At 63.8% G+C, this 19,849-nt stretch overlaps 1 protein-coding gene across 1 annotated transcript; it reads left to right on the forward strand.

Moving 5' to 3' along the window:
• Positions 1-6,211: 6,211 nt before the first annotated feature.
• CCDC27 (coiled-coil domain containing 27) lies at positions 6,212-19,849 on the forward strand. Its single transcript, XM_045064928.1, is given in 13 exon segments — positions 6,212-6,651; positions 6,653-7,240; positions 8,308-8,418; positions 8,980-9,137; positions 11,308-11,487; positions 12,553-12,636; positions 12,725-12,913; positions 12,951-13,338; positions 13,500-13,630; positions 15,622-15,699; positions 15,991-16,203; positions 18,179-18,283; positions 19,604-19,849. Coding segments are annotated over 13 exon segments (2,541 nt in total). The 5' UTR covers positions 6,212-6,461; the 3' UTR covers positions 19,730-19,849.

Raw genomic sequence — 19,849 nt, forward strand, 5'->3', positions numbered from 1 at the left:
AGAACCCTCTCATCAACACGGAAACATTCTTACCAGGAATTCAGCAAACGGAACCCAACAATGTATAAAAAGGGTAATACAGCACAATCAAGCGCGCTTCTGGGGGAAGGCAAGGCTGACTGGGTATTCGTGCATCGTCTGAACTGATGTAGAAAATGCATTTGATAAAACTCAACATCCACTCATCACAAAAACGCTCAGTGAAGAAGGAACAGAAGGCGAATTGCCTTCTCGTAAACGACCAAGGCCGCCACCCTGACGGGGCACAACACGAGGCTCTTCACATGCCTCCTCCACATCACAGGGCAGGTCCCCGCCAGCGCAATGGGACAAGAAAAGGAAAAGCAAACCAGCTAGGAAGAAAGAAGAAAGTCGTCCCTACAGTGAATCAACAGAACATGGGAATTTAGTGACGTCGTAGAATACGATTTCTTACACGAAAATCAATCAGATTTTTATACACTAGCAATGAAACAATGAAAAAAGAAAATTTAAAAAGTGTTAACTGTAAAACTAAAATGGCCAGCTGCTTTTACCGGCAAAGGATGGGTTTTTAGGGGGGCCCGGGTGGCTCCGTTGTTAAGCCTCTGCCTCTGGCTTGGGTCATGATCCCGGGGTCCAGGAATTGAGCCCTGCATCGGGCTCCCTGCTCAGTGGGGAGCCTGCTTCCCCCTCTCCAGCTCCCCCATGGCTTGTGTTCCATCTCTCACTCTGTCGTGAATCTAAAAAACAACAACAAAGAAAGATGGGCTTCTGGGGAACAGCCACCTGGGACAAGCATGTGACGGGGAAACCAGGGGCAGGTCTGGAACAGAAGAGAGGTCCACTTTATAGAGGAACGGGGAGCTGGGAGGGCTAAAGGAAGGGTCCACTGTAGCAAACTGGGAGCTCAGGGTCTGCACTGTGACGGTCTCTCACTGGCTGGGCTTTGGGGGTGGGGCACGAGGAGACCCTCCTTCCTGCGGGGGCCGTAACTCAGTATCCGTGTGGGGGAGCAGCAGGGCGTGGGACTGCATTTCGGCCAGGTTTCTCTTTATCAATCTCCACCAAAGTAACAGCTCCAATGGCTCCAAAAACATCTGACAAGACGTGCAGGAGATCTAGACACGGACGAGTACAGAACAGTAAAGAAGAAAATCCGCAAAGACCACAGTAAATGCAGAGCTGGGCGGTGACCCTACGGTGAGGGCGTCCGTTCTCCCCTGATGCAGAGACTCAGAGCGATCTCCGTCGCAGTGCCCGCTACGCACCGTGAGGCCAACCATCCAGAGCAGCCCCAGCAACGGGGAAACGAGCCGGAGGACTCGCGCCCTTACTGGACACCCCAGGAATCCGGGTGCAGTGCTGCTGACAAAGTAGGGAAGCTGATCCGAGCAATGCGGGATGGATTTCTGACGGTCACCTCGGCAGCATCCGTGTCTGCCCTCAAGGCAAACGACTGGCCCCGGTTAACCCGCCGCCGGCCTCTGCGGAAGCACAAGGCAGGGCAGCCCAGCATGCCACGCACCCAGCAGACAGTAACAATCTGCTGAGCTCCTTCCGCAGCCGACAGCCGTCACCCTTGGGTCTGAACCCGCAGGGGACCCGAGGGGGTCTTGGGGACAGGGGAGGGGGCTGGCCAGACAGGTTGTTCAGTTCACAGAAATGCGTGGAGCGCGGCCCTTGTCCGTGTGTGGCTCTGGTACGAGGGTGTTCATTCCGCGTGCGCTACGCTTCAGTTAAACCCGGGGAAACTCGCAGTCAAGGGCGTGCAGGGAGCATCATACGTAGCCCACAGTCTCCACTTTGCCAGCGGTCCAGAAACGGGCGGACTTCAACATTCATGGACGTGCTCAGGCGACAAACAGCCCTTACTGGACACCATCCAGCGGGACATTTTCAGGATGGGCTGTGGGTCAGGTTGGGATCACACCCTCCTAAGGGGGTAACTGGGATCCGATCTCCGAGCAGTTCCGGCTTCGGGGGACAGTCACCGGTGGACAGGCGCCGTCAAACCTGGCAGCCAGGCCGCGCGACGGGACAGGCTGGGAGGGGCCGGCCCTGCTCCCGCGCTGGCCCGGCTGCACCTGACAGCACCAGCGGGCCCCGGCCACCCTGCGGACGGCTGCGGCCGCGCGACCCGAACGCCGCCGGCTCCCAGGCTCCGGCTCCGCTGCCGGCCACGGCTACCTGAGAGGGGCTCAGGTCGCACTCCGCCGGGCGACGCACGGGGCAGGGCCTGAGGCACTCAGCAGGCCTCCTAAGCTCTCCATTCCGGACACCCCAATCCAAGTCCGCGGCCACTTGCCCCGCCCCCACCCCGCGTCTCCCGCCTCCGCCCCGCCCGGCCCCCCCAGGGCGGCCCCCCCAGAGCGGCGCTCGGACCCGCGGGGCAGCGCAGCACAGCGGCCGCCGTCCACGCACGCCGCGGGCGCCGGTCAGGGCGCTCGGAGCACGACCCGCGGAGCCCTCCGACCCGCGGCTAGCCCCGACCACCCGCTCCCTGCCCTCCTGCCGGCTGCGCCGCGCGGCTACCCCGGAACAAGCCCCGCGGGGTCCCCTCGGTCCACGCGCGGCCGGCGGCGGACCCAGCCCCGCGCCTCTCCCCGCCCCCGCCCCCCTCGCTGCCTGGCGGCCGGGGCCGCGGCCTCCGCGCATCTGCTCGTCGGACTGTCCGTCCGTCCGTCCGTCCCCCGGCCCCGGCCCCGCAGACCGCCCGCAGACCGCCCGCAGACCGCCGTCCACCGCGGACCCCGGACCCCGGCCCCCGCCTCCCCGGGCCCCGGCCCCGCGCCGCCGGCTCGCGCCACGCCCGCCGCAGCCCAGGGACGGCCGAAGCCGGGGCTCCGCGGACGCCGCCGGGCGAGCGGGCGCGTCGGGTCGCCGCAGGGGCCGGGGCCGTTTCCTCGGGGAGCCGGGACCACGGCCACGCGGCCGGGAGCCCACGGCGCGGGGGCGGCGGGAGGGCGGGGTCCGCAGGCCGGGGCTGTCCCGGGAGCGAGCGGAGGCTGAGGGCCAGGCGCGCACCGCGCCCCGCCGCTGCCCCGCGGAGGAAAGCCCCCGCGACCCCGCCCCGACCCGGAACCGGAAGCGCGGGGGCGGTAGGGCGCCGGGTCCTGCGTGGGCGTGGCTCTGGGCGCGGGGCGAGGCCGGAGTGGCTCTTGGAGGGGCGGGGTTTAGGCGGGGCCTTGGGGCGCGGTCGGAGCGGGGCGGGGCGGGTGTATAGGCGGGGCTGGGGAGCTGGGCTCCAGCTGAGGGGCGGGGCTCTGGGCGCGGGGCGGAGCCGGGGCCCTTCTAAGAAGGGATTAGTTCTGGGCGAGGGGCGGGACTGTAGGCGGGGCCTGCGGGGGTGGTCGAAGCGGGGCGGAGCTGGAGCGCCTCTGACAAGGGCTGGGTCTGGGCGAGGGGCGGGGCCTCGGCGGGGTTAGGGGCGGGGCTCCTGCTGAGGGGCGGGGAAAACAGAAGGTGCAACGACCGCCCCTGAAAACTGAGCGAGCCCCTGTCCATGGGATCCGGTACCCGCTAAGCCGCGGTCCGCTCGGGATCCGGTACCGGCTAAGCCGGGGCCCGCTCGGGATCCGGTACCGGCTAAGCCGCGGCCCGCTCGGGATCCGGTACCGGCTAAGCCGCGGCCCGCTCGGGATCCGGTACCGGCTAAGCCGCGGTCCGCTCTGGATCCGGTACCGGCTAAGCCGGGGCCCGCTCGGGATCCGGTACCGGCTAAGCCGCGGTCCGCTCGGGATCCGGTACCGGCTAAGCCGCGGTCCGCTCTGGATCCGGTACCGGCTAAGCCGGGGCCCGCTCGGGATCGGGTACCGGCTAAGCCGCGGTCCGCTCGGGATCTGGCCTCCTTCCGGGGACTCAGGAGGCCGTCCTGGGTCACGGCGGAGTCACAAGGAAGGAAAAGCCAATGTCCGCGGACAGACTAAGCTCTGCAGGTCACACGTCACCGCGCTGTCCCCAGTACCCACGGGGCGGGCACTGGCACCGGCCCTGACAGTTTACGGAATCAAGTATGGGAAGAAGCTGGAGCGCCCTCCGCGTTTACGCGTTTCTCTTCCAGGTCCCTGAAGCCAGAAGTGGTGCATCGTTCAGCCCCGCGGTTTTCAAGCGCCTGTTATGCCCCTGGCGGGTTTGCGGCGCCCTGAGGCTGGGGAATCCGGTCTGGAGAGCCTGAGTGACATTCAGTGTATTGTTCATTCCAGAGCTAGAGTTCAGGGATCCACCAGGTGCAGGGGACACCCTGTCTCCTTACATCATGTGTCACCCAACTACCCCATACCCCCACCCCAGGGTTGAATTGTGTCTCCCCAAAATTCACATGTTGAAGTCCTAACCCCAATATCCATGAACATGACCTTATTAGGAAGCAGGGTCATTGCAGATGGAATTGGCTGAGTTAGGATGAGGTTTACGGGAGTAGGGGGACCCCTCATCCAGGATGACTGGCGTCCTCAGGCAAAGGGAAAGTTTGGACACAGAGGCACATGCAGAGGGGACGCCGTGCAAAGCAGCAGCCAGGGTGGGGAAGAGGCCTCCCCTCCCCCCTCCACTCTTGCCAAGCCGGGTTCCAAAAAGAATCCTAGACCCGTTTCCAGAGAGTCCCTGGAGCCCTGACAGTGACCAAGTGCTTCTTGCGCGCCCCCCAGTGCCAGGCCCTCCGTCTGAGCGCTCAGCCTGTCCTGAGTGAGACTCCCCTCGCCCCTGCGGTCCCCTCTGAGCAATCTCCACCGGCGACCTCTCTTGCTGCTCCTGGGCTGAAGCCCCCACCCCGCACCGTATTCAGTGTTGAGTTTCCGTCTCTCCCCCTGCTGCAGTCCTGGAACAGTCTTCCCTACGCGTCTAAGCCAGGTCAGAGCAGTTGCTCCGGAATCCCGCCAGCAGCGGCCCTGCGAGGACAGGCCCCGTGGTCCAGAGAAGCCTGGGTCACAGCGCCACGCGGGCCGTCTGGGCGCCTCCGTGGTGCCCTTGGGGCCTCGGGCAGTGCCTGGCGCCTGGCAGACGCTCCGTAAGGGAGAACTCAGCGAGGAACCTGGGGCGTCGAAACAACAGGAAGGCAGACAAAGGCAGCGGGCATCGGCTTTATGGCTTCCACAGGATCCAGATTGCCGGCGACACGCACCGGTGAAGCAGGAGCCGGCACCGTGCGTTCTCACCAGTCGCCCCCGTGGTTCGCAGCCTCAGCCGCCGGGTGCTCCCGGTCGCCCGGACAGGGCCGAGGTGACGCGGAAGGAGGGTGAGGACCGCAGTGGTGAGCGCAGCCGGCGTCGGGGCTCTACTGACCAGGTGCCCCTACACCTTTCTCTCTCTCTCTCTCTCTCTCTGTTTCCCAAGTAAATCCGCACAGCGACTCTAGGAGATGGGTACCATTCGCACCCGCACTGCAGAGATGAGCAAGCTGGCGCAGAGGGCTGGGAGCTAGACAGGGACGGGCAGGTCCTGATACGTCGGCGCTGGGGTCTGACCTCCGGCCGCCCGGCTCCAGCCGCCTTCCCACCTCCCTGCCCCCAATCCCATCATCACCGAACGTGCTTTCACAGCCAAGATGGGCTGGGCTTCCTGTGGGACTGTGTGCACAGGGGAGATGTTTGCACAGATGTGCGTGTGCACCGTACAGGTAAGGACGACTGTGGGCAGATGCCCGGAGCCACGTCCACACAGAGTACCAGGCGCATGTCACCGCAGGCTAGCAAATTCACCGACGTTTGGCGTGACACAGTGGGTAGCACAGGTGCTGTTGTCAAGGACTCCGCAGTGTGGGGGTGCAGAAGGTGAGACGGAGGGGGTGAGGACAGTGGTGCCCATGCCAGGGGTCTTCCCCAGGAGCCCAGGGGGCCACCTCGAACCTCACTCAACCCCGGGTGCCTAGCACGCTCCTTGTTCCGGCAGTGACACCCGAGCCCAGCGTTGGGACAAGGGGACGTGCAGGGGAGGGAGTGGGCTGGCTGCTGGGCACAGGCGGGGACAGAGGTAGAGGGAGTGAACGTAAATTAAGAGTGTGTCACACAAAACTCGTGGGGAGAGTACTGCAAGGGAAAGGTGACAGAGTCGAGCGGTGACCGTTGCATCAGGGATACAGGTGGAGAAACGAGGTGGAGTACTTAGAAGACAGAAGTCCCAAGACGTGGACGGCTGACCCCGAGGGGAGCCAGTGGTGCAGGTGTGGCCTGCGCACTGCCCCAGAGGGAAGCAGCCCCTCGCACGGCTGAGAGGCTGAGATACGCTGTTCTTCCCAGTGAGGACAGGTCCCAGCAAGTTAAGACGGATGACCCGTGTGGTTGCTATGGAGACATCTGTGATGCCACATGCGCTCCCAGGATCCCACAGGACATAGAGCTTCCGAAGTTGGTCGTGTCCAGGGCTGTGCCGGGCAGCAGGTCCACGCTCAAGCCCCTGCTCCCCTCGACAACTTGCTCTAGGCAGAGAGGCGCACAGGGGCTGTCCGTGCAAGGCAGCCCCGGTCCTCCCGCCCTGCCCCAAGGATGTTGCCGGTCGGCAGAGCCAGCCCTCCCGAGAAGCAGAGCATGGTGCCCAACCTGATGGAGAAGGGCCTGATGCTGCTCCAGTGCATGGCCACCCGGGACAACCTGGTCCCGGAGTGGAAGCTCCGCCGGAGACAGCAGTCCCTCAGCAAGTCGGCTCAGGCCATCAGCCGCTTCTACAGGAAGAAGGTGCGGGGTCAGGGAAGGGCGACTGCCGGGCCACGGCACAGCTAATGCGGGGCTGGCCTGCTTCTCGCCCTTGACGGAAGACCTCAGGGCCTGGGCGCCTCACACAGTTTTCCGAGTAGGCTTTGATGATGGACAAAGATGGGCTGAGAACGTGCAAAGAACTGGCAGCCCGGAAGCCTGGGAGAGAAGGTGGCCTTCCGCCCTAAGCCTTCGGGGGTGGGGCGGCTCGAGAAAGAGCCGAGTAGTGGGAAGAGAGGAGGAGGGCGGGGCAGAGCAGCGGGCGGCTTCCGGGTCCACCGCGGGCTCAGGCAGACAGGAGTCGGGCCCCACATGGATGCTGGCAGTTTCTCCAGTGGGAGCGTGTGCCTGTCCTGAAGTCTGCGGTTCCTGGGGACGGGGCAGAGGGCTGTGGTCGGTGCACATGGCTTCCAGGGTCTTGCTGTCCCCACTCCAGCAGGGCGAGTACAAGCAAGGCCCCAGCCCCGAGGACACCAGCTTCACGGCCAAACTGAATGAGCTGAGAAAGGCGTTCCTCGAGCGCCCTGGCTGCCCTCAGTTCAGCACCAAGGCCACGTCCATGTCTCATTACGGTGAGAGCCGCCCACGAGGGGGCCCCCGCGTGGCAACGACCTCCCTCCCAGGAGGAGCGGGTTGACCTTCCCGACCCTGGTCAGCCAGAGCAGCGGCCCGTGGTGGGAACTCCCTGTGCGCGCAGAAGCAGCAGCCGCAGCAGGCCCATGGCCGGAGGCAGCGCTGGGGGAAGGAAAGGCCTCTTGCTTTCCTCTTGTCTCATTCACCAGACTCAGTAGGATTGGGAGCAGGGGAGAGGGAGGAGCTTCAAAATTCTAGAAGCTGCAGGAAAGAGGTCATGAGGCCAAAGATAGGAACAAACCCTGGTAAGGGGCCCAGCCACCGTCTGGGGTGACCTCACGTCGTTCTGACCTGGGAGAGCAAGAGGCTTTGAGAGCAGCCAGGCACTCAGAGGTCACAGGGGACAGTGGCCAGGCCAGGCAGTGCCCCATGCCTCCCAGTTCCTGGGCCTGCACTGGTCCACGTCCCCACACATGGCCTTGTCCTCAGGGACAGGGACATGGAGGCTTAGCGCCTGTGGCTAGCGTGGGGGCCTTGTTCATGTCCGAGCAGGAGCCCTGACCTGTGCGGGCCCTGAGCTCCCCTTTCTCAGGGCTGGAACTTCAGAGAGCAGCCAGTATTCCCGGTCCAGGAATTCTGGCAGCATTGGGATGGGCCGAGGGGCCACATTGTGTCTTACACGCAGTCCACGGGGCCCCCGCCACTGGCGTGATTCCTGATGGCTGGGGAGAGATGGGGTCTGCCCCTCTGGGTAGAAGGGCCTTCTGGAGACTTTGAGGCTGAGCCATGTTTCAGAAGGGAACTCGGGCTCTTCCAGGACCTTCCAGGAGGACCACGAGTTTGCAGAGATTAAGTTGCACCTGGGCTGTTCCCGGTGGGCACAGAAATGGCAGGCAGAGCCGTGGTTCCACTTAGTCGCGGGGTTCAATCCCGTACATCCACCGAGAAAAGTCACCTTTAATCCCACTTGAAGTCGAAAAAGAAAGGAAATCGTCTTCCCTGCCCGGGAGTTCTTAGGAAGATGTGGCCTTCACTGTCCTCAGCAGGTGTTTCTAACCCTCTGCAGGTTCAGCCACCTCGGCCCAGGTGGCTGAGGAGTTGTGCACGGGCTCTGATTCCTGGAAGGTGACCCAGGACCCGTCCTGCAGCCAGCGGGCCTCGGACACGAAGGTGGACGGTGAGGGCAGGGCTTGCTGCGCCGGGATGAGCACGGCCCCGGGGTCCTCTCCTTGGCACACAAGCTCTGAGGCCTCGGCCTGCACCTGCCAGGGCCGCTGCTCCCCCCGGGGCTCCCTGATCATGCCCGCATGGGAGTCCCTTCCCAGGACCCCCTGCCCGACCCTACGGCCCTTACAGAGGATGCGTCCCTCCGCGAGTAGAACGTGCTGTTCCCACACACAAATGGGCTTGCTTTGGTCTATCCAAAGATGATCTCCGCACACAGAGGTCTGAATGCGAGGAAACCCCACACAAATGTCCAGGCCATGACCCCTGGTGTCCTGGCTCCTACCCTCTGGGGGTCTCCAAGGGCTGTTTTGACTATCTCCCTCCATTTCTCCAACACACACAGGGACAGATGGGGAGGGACGGACGTAGACGGCCAGCAGGAGGAGGTGTGGAGGAGTCCAGCTGGGCAGTGACGGGTTTCCTTGCGGGGTCTTGCGAGGAGGACACCCCCGTGGAAGGCTCCAGGGCAGCTCAGCCCGCAAAGAGTCTGACACCCATGGCTTCTCCACAGGGCACCTCCTTCCCTTTAGTAAGAGTGCCTGTGAGTTCAACTACTTGCGGAAGAGGAGCGAATCCCAGACCATGAGCCCGGTGCCCAGCAGCCCTGTCCTGGCGCGCAGTTACCCGAAGAGGCGGCTACCCTGGTACATCTCGGTCATCCACGAGAAGGTACGGCCGTGGGCGCAGAGCCCTGAGCGGCAGCGCGACCCTGGTGCCCCAGCAGCGTGTCCGGCTTGAGAGGAGGCCCGGCCAGCCCTCTTGTTCGGGTGTCTGCTTAGCTGTCCAAGCAGGTCCCCAGACGCGGCCGAAAAGGACCCCCAGGACCCTCCTTAGGCTCCCATGACTCGGCTCTTTTCCAGACCTTCGGGCCTTCTGGCGGGCCGAGCCGGCGGGGTCTTGTCCCCACCGGCGAGCAGGGGCCGCACGTCTCATGACGTCACCGTCCATTACTCTGACCCACCATTTCCACTGAAGAGGATATATTCTTGGAAACAGTAGTGATCGGCTCCGTGAGCAGAGGCCCGCCTGCGAGGTCACCGGCCGTGATGTCACACTCGGCGTCACTGTTGGCGACAGCCCCGCCCACCGGTCATTCCCTCGTGGGCCTTCGGTGTCAGAGTCACTGTGGCCTTAAAGCGAGCAGTCAAGACGTGGGCGTGGGGAGGCACCGTCTCCTTCCTGCTGTGTTCTCTGGAAGAGTCTGCGTCAGGGGAGGCATGCGGCCCTGAGGCCCCGTGGCCGGGAGAGAGAGCCCCCATGGGCCGGGGCTGCCGACTCAGATTCGCTTCCTTGGAAGAGACTCAGGCTTCCTTCTCCCTCTTGCTTCAGTGTAGATAAGCCGTGTTTTTCAAGGAATGCGTCTGCTTCATGTAAACTTTCAGATGGATTCGCCGGAGCCTGTGCCCGACGGTCTCTTCAGACCCGCTCCTGGCTGCAGGGGAGAGAAAGACAGGGCGCAAGCGAGCGCCGCGCCGTGTGGGGCCGCCGGTGGGTGCGCGACGCCCAGGCGTGGCTCCGCGGGCCTAAATGTCACCTTTACTCCCGACGCTCTGCATTTTCTGACAGACGTCGCCGTTTCAGAAGTGCCGTATCCTCTGACTGCTTTCGGGAAAGCCCGAGGCTAGAGTGAAGCGGAGACACGCAGGTCTCTGTCGACCGAAGTTCTTGGCAAACCGCGGGAAGGAGAACGCTCCCTCGTGGGAGGGGGCCGCGGGAGGGGCTTCAGGCTTGGCTGCTCCCAGGAGCTTGGAAGCTGTCCTTAGGGTTCTCTTTCTCTGTCTCCACCTGGTCTGAGCCGGCAGAGGGAGCGCGTCTCCCCTGGAGGCAAGACAACCACCCGCAGCTGGGGCGATGTCCGCTCAGCGGCCCCGGGGGACACGGGGGACACGAGCTTTCCCTTTCCGCAGCCGCCGTCTGCTGCGAGGCAGGTGCATGGGTCTGGATCACCATGGCCCCGGGGGAAGGAGTGTGCTTTCTGCCAAGCTATTTTAGCGTAGTCGCGTACATAATCCCGTGCACCCGTGAGGTCCCCGCGGTCCGGCCACACCTGCCCCTGCCCCCTCCCGCCTCCGCCTGGGCCTCTGCGCCCCGGACCTTGCTGCCCCTCGCTTCTGCCTTAGCCGCAGCTCGTCCCCGGGCCCCTCCGGTGGATGCCCAGCCTGGTCTCCTTGCCTGCCCTGGCTCACGCGTGGGCGGCTGTGAGTCTGTCCTCACCGCAGCTCAGTCTCAATACGCGGCGTTGATACCTTGAAGCTGTGGACTTGAATCTTGATCGTGTTCATTATCGTTCTGTTTGAGCCGCTTTCTCACTTCCTCTGCGCCTTCTGGTTCTCTGACGCACGGGCCTCCCAGGAGCCCAGCACTGCAACCCCAGATATCTGGAGGAGTTCCGAGTTCCTTTCCTTTCCCTCCTGGGACGGTGTGGGGTCCACCGCCGGCCCCAGGGTCTTCCTTTTCTGTGCTCTCTGTTCAAAGTGCTGATGGCGAGTCCTTGTCTCCAAACACGTCATACCCCGTCTCCACCGCTGAGATTATGAGATTAGAAGGGGGAGGGGCAGAGGGTCTGGCTCCCTGACCCGCCCCAGGAGGTGGCTCTCGGAGGTGCTGCTGGCTCGGTGCGGTGCGGTGTCCCCCGCCACGACTGGGGGCAGGCCTGAAAGGGAGGTGCCTGGAGCCTCTCCCGGCGAGGATTTGGGCCCTGCCTGTGGGCAGGAGTGGCCGGGATGTCAGGGTCTGCTCTTTGTGGGCTCGGAGATGTGGCTGTGCCGTTGCCCAGAGAGGGCGGGGGGTCGGGGGAGCCCGTGCGGCACCCAGGGGCTGCCCGTGCTTTTGTGCCCAGGATCACTGCCTGCTGTCGCTGGGGGAGGAGGTGAAGCGCCTGTCCGAGCTGGAGCTGCGGCTGCGGAAGAAAGAGGAGGAGGTCCTGGCCCTCCAGGAGGAGAGGGAGGCCTTGAAGAGGCAGCTGAAGTGCCTCCTGAAAAGCAAAGGCCAGGAGACATTTGTGTGCCAGTGTGTGAGGGTGAGTAGGGGCCGAGCCGCAGGCTCTGCTCCCAGTCGCCCGAAGGTCCTGGTGGCCACAGGCCCCTGGCTAAGGCCCCATCATCCCAGAAGGTTGCCACGTTCTCGTGGGAGCTCAGATCCCTGTGCTAGGCTGCCAGCTTGCTCTCACGCCTGGGACAGGTCATGTCGCTCTCTGGGCTCACTTTCCTCACCTATAAGATGAGGGCCGGCCCCTCTGAGATCCTGGAGGTCGAAAGGCCCTCAGCAGCTGAAGTCTCCAGCCCTGGCTTAGCCATGGTCCCTGTGGGCATGGTGGCCCGGATTCACCCCATCTGTTCTGGCTGCCGGGTGCTCAGGGTCCTTGCGTATAAAGCAGGGAGAGGGGAGCTGCCCCTCCCCAGGTCTGGGCAGAGGACTGAATGAGGCAGGTCCTGGGGTGGGGGTGGGGGGCAGTCAGTCACCTGGTCTTTCTAAAACCTGATTTCCTTCATACCTGGGGATACACCCTGGCATTAGGCCAGAGGCACACATGAGGTGGGGTGGGGCCTGAGATCACCACATAATCCCCATGATGCCACCCGAGAAAGCTGCCACACACACGGATGGCATCATACGGGGCGGGGGGGGGGGCGGGCAGAGGTAGCAGGCGTTTGAAGAGGCCTGGGAGCATCACTTGCCTTCACTGTTCCCGGGCCTCTGGGGGCTGTCAGAGAGGCGTGAGCCCACACTGAGCCCGCAGGGACAGGCGGCGGGGCCCTAGCAGGCCGGCCCTCCGCTCTTGGAACAAAGCAGGGCTGCCCACTGCTGCAAGGCTGTTCTCTCGGGCTGATCCAGGGGAGCCAGAAACCACACTGTTCCCAGGGCTGCCCCTTGGCTGGTCACCATCCCCCCGGCAGGGCCCCTCTGTAGGTCAACACCCACTTTCTCACCAAGACAGTGCCCTTGGGAGGAAGACACCGGGTCCCCCTTTCCCCGGCAATGTGGAGAGGCTACTGTCTCCTTGCAGAAGGACAGGTCTCAGCAGGTCACCTGGGGGAGCTGAGGGCGCACTTCGGAACCCTGGGGCTCATGCGGACTCTTCCAGGACCCTGTGCCAAAGCCCGCTGGGAGGCTGAGCATCCTGAAGACCTTCTTCAGAGATGAGGAGTTGCTGCAGCGCTGGAGGCAGGTGCGGGCCGGCTGGACCCTGGGCGGGCAGGCGGGGCCCCGGGCTAGCTGTCCGGGGCTGCTGCACGATGCTGGTGTGCTCCCTGCAGCTCCGAACATCGGCCTCAACCACGCCTGCGGGAACCAGACGCAGGGGGGCGGGGCAGCTCCCAGAAAAGGGACTGCGGCCCTCCTGCCCCAGGGAGGCCGGGCAGTGGTGGTCTCCAGAGACTGTCGAGGCAGTGGGCAGTGTGCTCCCTCGCCCCTGCACTCCTGCCCAGGACCCCCTCCCTCCCCCAGTGTCAGGAGGAGTCTGCCCTGATCTGCCGAGGCAAGGACCTGGACAACATTGGCGTCCAAGAGGAAGAGGCTGCAGGCGCGGAGGCAGAGGCAGCGGAGGACGAGGAAGGGAAGGGCCCAGCAGGCAGGAAGGGGGCTGCACCCAAGGAGGGGGGTGAGGAGCAGGAGCAGCTGGAGGAGGAGGAGGAGGAGGTGGAGGAGGTGGAGGAGGTGGAGGAGGAGGAGGAGGAGGAGGAGGAGGAGCTGGAGCTGGAGCTGGAGGAGAAGGAGGAGGAGGAGGAGGACCAGTGCAGGCGGAGCTCCCGCTCCCTGGAGGAGGCTTTTGAGCAGGAGCTGATAGCCCAGCTGGAGGGGTACGAGCAGGTGATCCAGGAGTTCCAGGCAGACCTGGAGATCACCAGGACCAGATACTCGCTCGCAACAGGTGGGGCGCTGGGGGCCCGGGGGCCCCCGGAGGGAGGGAGGCCCGGGGGACTGAGGGACCCAGGCAGGAGGCAGCCGCCCTCCGCCTGGGGCTACAGAGCCCGTCTGTCTCGGCGTCCCAGCCCCCCGCCCTCTCTCTCCTCCTCCCCACGCCTCACGCAGGGGCCATCGCATCTTTACAACGCCAAGTGGATTTCCAGGAAGCCCAGCTGCAGACGCTGAGCACGGAGAATGAGAGCCTGCGGAAGGAGCTCCGGGAGCGGAAGGAACAGTTACAGGCCATGTCCAACAAGGTGGCCGTGCCCCTGTCACGCAGCGGGCACCAGCAGCCCCACCCACCCCCGCCATCCTGAGCCGGGACGGCCCGTCCTGGGTCACACACACCCCCTGGCCCTGCACTGCCCACTGGCCCGCACGGTCCTCCCTGGCCTGCTTGGCTCCTGGCCATCTCACCAGCATCTCCGCATGCTCGGGTCCCGGGGGTTAAGCACATGCCGGTCCCCCGAGCCCCGCCTTTGCTAAGCGTTTTGTTTTATCGAAGTTATTCATGAGCACAGCCTAAAAAGTGAAATAATCTCACGGGTTTGTCATCCAACAGGGGCGTGTCCCATCCTGGCCCCTCTCGTGTGCCCAGCCCCCTGGGCCGACTGCTCTCAATTCTTCCTTAGGAATCACTTTGCAGGTCTCCAGATGGCATGCTTCTAATGTCCATCCTGGAATATTCTCCAGCCTCGCACGGTCTAGTGCTTCCCTCCCCCTCCCTGGGGCCCCCAGCACAAGGAGGTCAGCCCCCCGCCAGTGCCGTCCCACCACGATGGGGTGCCTGTCAGCTGCCTGTCAGCAGCTCATGCCCATCTGGGACTCAGATACGGGTTTTGCTGAACAGGATTAAGGTTTCTTTTCTTTTCTGATCTACTCCTGTGTTTTCACTGGAGCGCATCCTGCAGAAGTCTTCTGATGAAAGAATGATTGTGTGTAAACTTGAGGGGCACACATTCTGCTAATGTCCTTATTGTACACATCAATAGAATTTGGTGGGATACCAAACCGCAGCTGGGAGAGCACTTTGCATCCGCAGTGAAGGCGCTGCCTGTGCGCCCTGGCAGCAGGGGCTGCTGGGGGAAGCCCTGCACGTTCCCAACTCTGGCTTGACTGGGATTGCGGTCTGGGTCCGCTGCTGCCTCTACAGAAAACCGCGGGGCTCTGTCTTTGTCCCAGGTGTCCTGAAACTCCTCTCTGGAAGTTTACATTGTTTATTTTGTTTTTTTTTCCCCTCTGTCTTGTTTCTTGAACCCTCCTCCTGGAGTCCCTGGGCCCCTGTACCTCCTCCTCTTGCTGTCTGCTCCCTCCTGCTCCCCATCTCCGGGTCATCTGCTCTACTGCCCACGTTCCCGGCACTTTACCCAGCCAACCCCTGTGCTCTGCCTTCTCCCACGGACGGCTTCTGAGCTCTGCCCGTTCTCTGAACGTCCTTTCGTTTCACGATTCAGTGTCTTGTCTGTCGCTTACGGAACACTCACCATAGCTGGGCTCGACCTCCCCAACCTTTGTAATCCTCTGCGATTGCCCTGCGTCGCTGTCTTGGTGTCTGTCATTCCTGAGAGAGCCTCACTCGTGCCAGAGCTGAGTGGGGTCTCTGAGCACATGGTAGGAAGTTTGTGCTTCACACGCATGGGCACGTGTGGGCCGAGCGTTTGAAGGTCATCTTGTTTGTTCTTCCGGGAACCTGGAAATTTCTTGCCTAGAATGAGAAGGCCTAGCTACTGGTGTTCTGGGAGCCAAAATGGGAAGACAGCATGGGCGTCCACATTTGGCACCCGCATCCCCCCTCTGGAGCCTGGGGGGTCCACCCTCCCCTGAGCCTGGCACCTCTGCAGCCAGAGACCCTCTGCTGTGCCCCCAACATCCAGCCTCCTGATACGTGACCATGGTGCAGGCTCCTGGCCATCCCGGCAGGGACTGGTCGGCAGCTCTCAGTTTCTGGAAAAGTCCCACCAATCCTCCCCACATTAGACTCCAGATCCAGAAGCACTGGGATTTCGGAGATTTAGGGACCAGAAGAGTGAGCTGGGCTTGTTTTCGACTCCCGCCCCTGCTGGCTGAGGATCTGGCCTTCCAGGCCCTGCTCTCCAGCTCTCCACGTGTTTGCTGTCTTCCCCTCTTCCCGGCCGGCAGAAATCCCGCTGCTTTCACCGTGCTGAGGCTCAGGGAGAAAAGCTGGACGCCAGCGCTCTGTGTCCCCTTGCGCCCAAGTCCCCTGAGCCAACCCCCGTCTGCCTTCCAGTTCTCCAACCTCAGGGAAGACAAGAAGCTCAAAGAGATGACGGGCATCATCGAGAAGGACAACCTTCTTCTCCGCCAGGTGACCGCCAGGTGGCCGCCAGGTGTGGTTGAACAGCCCGGCCGCTGTTCTGGCCGTCAGTCCTGACGGCGCCGGCAAGACGAGCGGGAAAGCCCTTGGCAGGGGCCCCGACTGCGGCAGCCCCCCGGGCCGGGAAGCGCGCGCTCCCGCAGCCCCTCCGCCGTCGCTGGCTCCAGACCGACCGGGGGTCCGTGAACGTCGGCTGCCTTTTCTCGGGAGGGGCGGGCGGGGACGCAGGCGACCCGTTTGGGCCGAGGGGCCAACTCCCTGGCCCTCCCCGGCTCCCTGCAGCAAGTGTCGGAGCTGCAGAGCCAACTGGACAAGCAGGAGCGCGCCATGGCGGAGTACGACGCCAAGGTCAGCCAGCTGCAGGCGCAGGTGAGCCAGAACCAGAACCACCTGCAGAGACGGAAGTGGCTGCAGGAGGAGATGCTGAGCAAGAACGAACTGATCCAGCAGGCCGAGCAGCAGGCGCGCGTGGCCCTGGAGAGCGCCCAGTCCCGGGTAGGCCCCGCCCCTCCGCCCCGCCCCGCCCCGCCCCGCGGGAGGCCACCGCGCGCCGGGTGGGCGGGGCCGTGCGCGGGGAGGGCGGGGCATCGGCGCGCTCCTCCTCCTAGCCCCGCCCCCGCACGGGGGAGGCGCTCCGGGAACTCCGGCAGGGAGCGCGAAGGGGTGCTGGGGCTCGCACAGCTTGCGGGGTGGCGGGAGGGGGCCCCGAGGCCGGGCGGACCGCGTCCGGCTTGCGCCGTGAGGGGCACGAGGGTTGGGGTAGCCGGCCTGGAAGGAGCGCTCCGGGGCCGGGCGCGCGGGGCAACGCCGTCTGTTTGTCGTCCTCGGGGAGCGCGCGTGGGTCCGGCGCGGCTCCGGGCGGCTCCGGGCAGCTTCCCGACCCGTCGGACGGTGCTGGGAAGCCGGGGTTCGTAGCGTCCTCGCTGCTCACACAAGAGCCTGCAGCTGGAGGGGCGAGGAACCCTCCAGCCCCCTGGAGCTGCGCGGGGGTGCCGCTGGGGTGCGGAGAGCCCCACCCCGTGTCGCAGCCCCCATGTTGCAGGCCAGCAGAAGCACAGAGGCGCAGGGCCGTCGGGCGGGAAGGAAATCAGCCAAGAGCCGACCCGATCCAGAATCCAAAAACCAGAAAAGAGAAAGTCCTGTGCCCGGAGGTTTTCGCAGGGACACCTCCCCCTCCAGTGCCTGCTGTGGCGGGGCGTGATTGCCCCACTCCCGCAGGGGCCAGCCTCCCGGTGGGTAGCTTGGCAGCATCACCCAGGGCCCACTCGCTCTCCTAAAACTGTTTGGGATCATCCGGTGGTCCCCCTGCCAGAGTGTGGGTGAGGCGTAGTGGCCCCCTCTGGTTCTCTCTGGAGTCTGGTAGTGCCTGGAAGGCCGTGTTGAGAAAGTTTATGGGGCAGGTCTGGGGGCTGCAGGGAGTGGTGCCATGCCGTGACCCATGAGTAACGCCTGAGACATCCCGCGCCGTGGGGCACTGTGGCTGGACACCCAGGTGACCGTCACCCCTGCCCAGCAGGTGTCACCTCCCAGTACAGGGGGCAAGGCCCCCCATTCCCTCGGTAACCCCTACACCCCATAGGGAAGAGCTCAGAGCTAGCCTCAATCCACATTGGAAAGAAAGGAAGCCCCCTCCCCACCCAAGATCCAGGGGCTCCTAACACGCCCTCTGTCACTTCAACGCTGTCCCGGGGCAAAGTGGACCGGCCTTCAGCCCTATGGAGGCGGGGCAGGCTCCCTGGAGGCTGGCTCCCACGTGGCACTTCTGCATTGTCAGGGCTTCTGTTCATGAGGAACTTGGGGGACCCGTCTGAGTGCTTCTGGGGCACAGATTGGAGTGGGACACGGCACTTGCACGACGATGCTGTCGGCAGCTACACTAGACAGCTAGACAGCTAGACTAGACAGCAGCTCCGTCCTAGTTAACGCCTGGTTACCGCCTGGCTCCTGGCTGGCTAATGCAAACATGGTTCTTGCACTGACCCCAAGCGCGAACTGCCTCACCCTCCCGAGAGCAGGAGGAAGGGCTTGGAGGACACTGGGACAGAGGGACGACCGATGGAGGGCCTGGTGTTCCCTTCGCTGCTAACAGTGAGGGGCTCATCTACTGGCAGGGTGTTCCCCGGGGGCATCACAGAGTCTCCCCCCAGGGCAGGAAGGGCCTGCCAGTGCCCTTGGGGACAGGATGGCCTGGGGACGCTTTGAAGACCTTGTACTGCTTTTTTCTCTTTTTTTGTACAGGTTTACTTCTTCAATTAAAAAAAAAAAAAAGGTAGTAGAAAGTCTTAAAGACTGAGTGCCCAGTGCCCTGGGTCTGGGTTTTGATCGGGCACCTTCTAGCTCACAGGTGGACCTGCGGCCCCTCCAAACACTTCCATTTCCTAAAGCTGTGAAGAGTGAGGACAGACCTACCGTCTGGAAGGCTTCCCTCAGGGGTGGGCGTGACTGGCTCCCCGCTTGCCTTTGCTCACAGCTTGAGAGACTGAGAAACAAGATCATCCAGGCCACCTTCAGCACCTCCGGGGCCAAGTCTTTTGCTACTGAGATCTCCGACAATGACGTTCTAGAAGCTTTGCAGGTAACCGGCACTGGGCTGCCTCCTGGTCCCTGAGGCTGTCTCCAGGGTGCCCCTTGCTGATCTGTGGCTGGGGACTGAGGGGACCCCCATTCTTGTCCTGGCTGTGTCACCATTCACTGCGTACCCCGGGATCGTCCTTGCTCTCAGCTTGCGGAGAGGGGACCAGATCTCCCTCTGGTGAGGCTGCACTGCTCTCAGCATTCAGCTCCGGGGTGCAGTGGGGACGGGGCCAAGCTGCTGAGGTCCCGGAGATTCGCCAGCAGCAGGAGCACCCCCCCCACCAGCTTCTGTCCTCGTTGGGGGGTGCTTCTTAGGACCTCAGCAGGACCCGGACACGGCCCCCCCTCCCTGGCCTTGGTTCAGGCTGTCATCTCGCTGACCCCAAGCACAGGCCTCACAGCGGGAGGGGGGTAGGAGAAACAGTGCAGGCTTGGGGGCTGGCAGGAGCAAGCCCCCCACCTCCGTGGGCCTCGGCTGACAAGCGGTGGGCTGCCTCTTGGGTTTGCTGAGCCCTAGAGCCGCCCTCTGCACATGGGAGAGAGCCCGTCTGCCTTCTGGGCACCGCGTTGGGGGCGGGGATCTGGGAGAAGAGCCCCCGACTGTCACGTGCTCTGCGCAGGGCCCCATGGATTGTCCTTAGGGGCCGCTTCTGTCCCCGCGCTCCGAGCCTCCCATGGCACGGCCTGTGCCTCAGCAGGTGCCTATGACCTTCCGGCACCCCCCGTTTCCCCGAGCCTGATTTGCTTCCTCTGTGTCGTGGGGTGGGGCCCTGTAGGGTAGCAACAGCCTGGTGGGGGGACCTGCAAGACGACCTGGGGCGGGGCTGCTGCCGCCAGGCTCCTGTTGCTTGGTGTGGAGCGAGCCACGGGAGGAGTCATCAGGAGCCCCCAGTAGCCAGGAAAGAAGCCCTTCCCCCTGCTGGACACCAAACAGTGATGCGCCAAAGCAGGAGAGGTGAGGGAGGGGCCGGCCATCTCCCTGTGTGCGGGACAGACTCGATGGCCTCTGAGCTCTCTTGGTCTGGGCGGCTCCACATTCTTGGAGGACGTAAGTGGAGCTGGCGCTGCTTCAGGGGAGAGGGGACTCCCACCCGCCTGTGGCAGCCATCTCTTCCCAACTCTGAATTCTGTGGCTTCATCTCGGGCGTGGGCTCAGCCCCGGTGCGGGTGTTTCCAGCCCAGAAGTTAGCAAACACTACAGACCAGAGCTCTCCCCGCTGGAGAACAGAGCCACGGTCCGTGCACACCATTGCTGCGGGCCGGCCGCCCTCATGGGGGGAGAGGCAGGGTCCCTGCAGCCTTGGGCTCATCTCTGTTGCAGAGGATCATCTCTGAGAGAGCCGACTACTACAATCAGCTCAAACAGAAAGGCGTCAGAGTGCCTCCCCTGCAGCAGACAGAGGCCCTGTCCTCCCTGAACAAGTCCAAGAAGACCACTTCCAAGTAGATGCAGCCCGGGCCCCCAGACGCCGCCTGCCCGCCCAGTGGACGTGGGGACCCAGCTCAGGGCCACCCCTGTGTGGCCTGGCCTTTTCGCTTAGAATTAAACTCTGTCCTTGGCCATGGA

The sequence above is a fragment of the Mustela putorius genome, unplaced genomic scaffold (assembly GCF_011764305.1).
Source record: "Mustela putorius furo isolate JIRA1106 unplaced genomic scaffold, ASM1176430v1.1 tig00003853_pilon_pilon_pilon, whole genome shotgun sequence".
In the NCBI taxonomy this organism is placed as follows: Eukaryota; Metazoa; Chordata; class Mammalia; order Carnivora; family Mustelidae; genus Mustela; species Mustela putorius.